This window comes from Nothoprocta perdicaria, unplaced genomic scaffold, assembly GCF_003342845.1.
Source record: "Nothoprocta perdicaria isolate Ctin4 unplaced genomic scaffold, notPer1 scaffold_251, whole genome shotgun sequence".
Classification (NCBI taxonomy): Eukaryota; Metazoa; Chordata; class Aves; order Tinamiformes; family Tinamidae; genus Nothoprocta; species Nothoprocta perdicaria.
In genome coordinates, this window is record NW_020455479.1 from 769,559 (window position 1) to 770,563 (window position 1,005).

The following is a 1,005-nucleotide window of genomic DNA, read 5'->3' on the forward strand; positions in this document are numbered from 1 at the left end:
CGGGAGCGGGGCCGGGAGCGGGGCCGGGAGCGGGGCCGGGAGCGGGAGCGGGGCCGGGAGCGGCGCCGGGAGCGGGAGCGGGGCCGGGAGCGGCGCCGGGAGCTCACGCGGCCTCTCCCCGCGCGCGCCGCAGCGCGAGGTGGAGATCCTCATGTTCCTCAGCGCCATCGTCATGATGAAGAACCGCCGCTCCAGTGAGTGCGGGCCCGGGCGGCACCGGGGGGGCGGGCGGCACCGGGCGCCCCCCTCACCGCCCCCGCCTTGCTCCCGCAGTCACGGTGGAGCAGCACATCGGCAACATCTTCATGTTCAGCAAGGTGGCCAACGTCATCCTCTTCTTCCGCCTCGACGTGCGCATGGGGCTGCTCTACCTCACGCTGTGCATCGGTGAGCGCGGGGGGCGCGGGCGGCGGCGCCGGGCCGCGCCGCGGGGCTCAGCGGCCGCCCTCGCGCGCAGTGTTCCTCATGACGTGCAAGCCGCCGCTCTACATGGGCCCCGAGTACATCAAGTACTTCAGCGACAAGACCATCGATGTGAGTAGCGCCGCGGCGGGGCCGGCGGGCGGCGCGGCGCCCCGCTGAGCCCCCGTGTCCCCCGGCGCCAGGAGGAGCTCGAGCGGGACAAGCGCGTCACCTGGATCGTGGAGTTCTTCGCCAACTGGTCCAGCGAGTGCCAGTCGTTCGCGCCCATCTTCGCCGACCTCTCCCTCAAGTGAGCGGCGGCTCCGTGGCAGGCCGCGGGGGCGGCCACGGGGCCGCCTGCGGTGACGCGCGCGCCCCGTGTCCCCGCCAGGTACAACTGCCCGGGGCTGCACTTCGGCAAGGTGGACGTGGGCCGCTACACGGACGTCAGCAGCCGGTGCGCGGGGGCCGGCGGCGGCGCGAGGGCCCTCGCCCGGGGCCGCCGCGGCCGCCCGCCCGCAGACAACATCTTCTACCTGAGCGAGTACCGGGAGCTCTTCCTCACGCTCTTCCGCAAGTTCGACGAGAGCAGGCAGCCGCGCA

The 1,005-nt window shown here is 74.4% G+C and overlaps 1 protein-coding gene across 1 annotated transcript in view; it reads left to right on the forward strand.

The window, feature by feature from the left end:
• The first annotated feature begins 138 nt into the window (after nt 1–138).
• The window catches only part of TMX2 (thioredoxin related transmembrane protein 2), an 8,263-nt gene continuing 7,396 nt past the window's right edge, over nt 139–1,005 (forward strand). Inside the window, exons 1-5 of the mRNA XM_026040239.1 lie at nt 139–194; nt 274–387; nt 458–534; nt 606–712; nt 794–887. Coding sequence (XP_025896024.1) covers nt 152–194; nt 274–387; nt 458–534; nt 606–712; nt 794–887 — 435 coding nt within the window. The 5' untranslated portion in view covers nt 139–151. The remainder of the gene's footprint in view (nt 195–273; nt 388–457; nt 535–605; nt 713–793; nt 888–1,005) is intronic.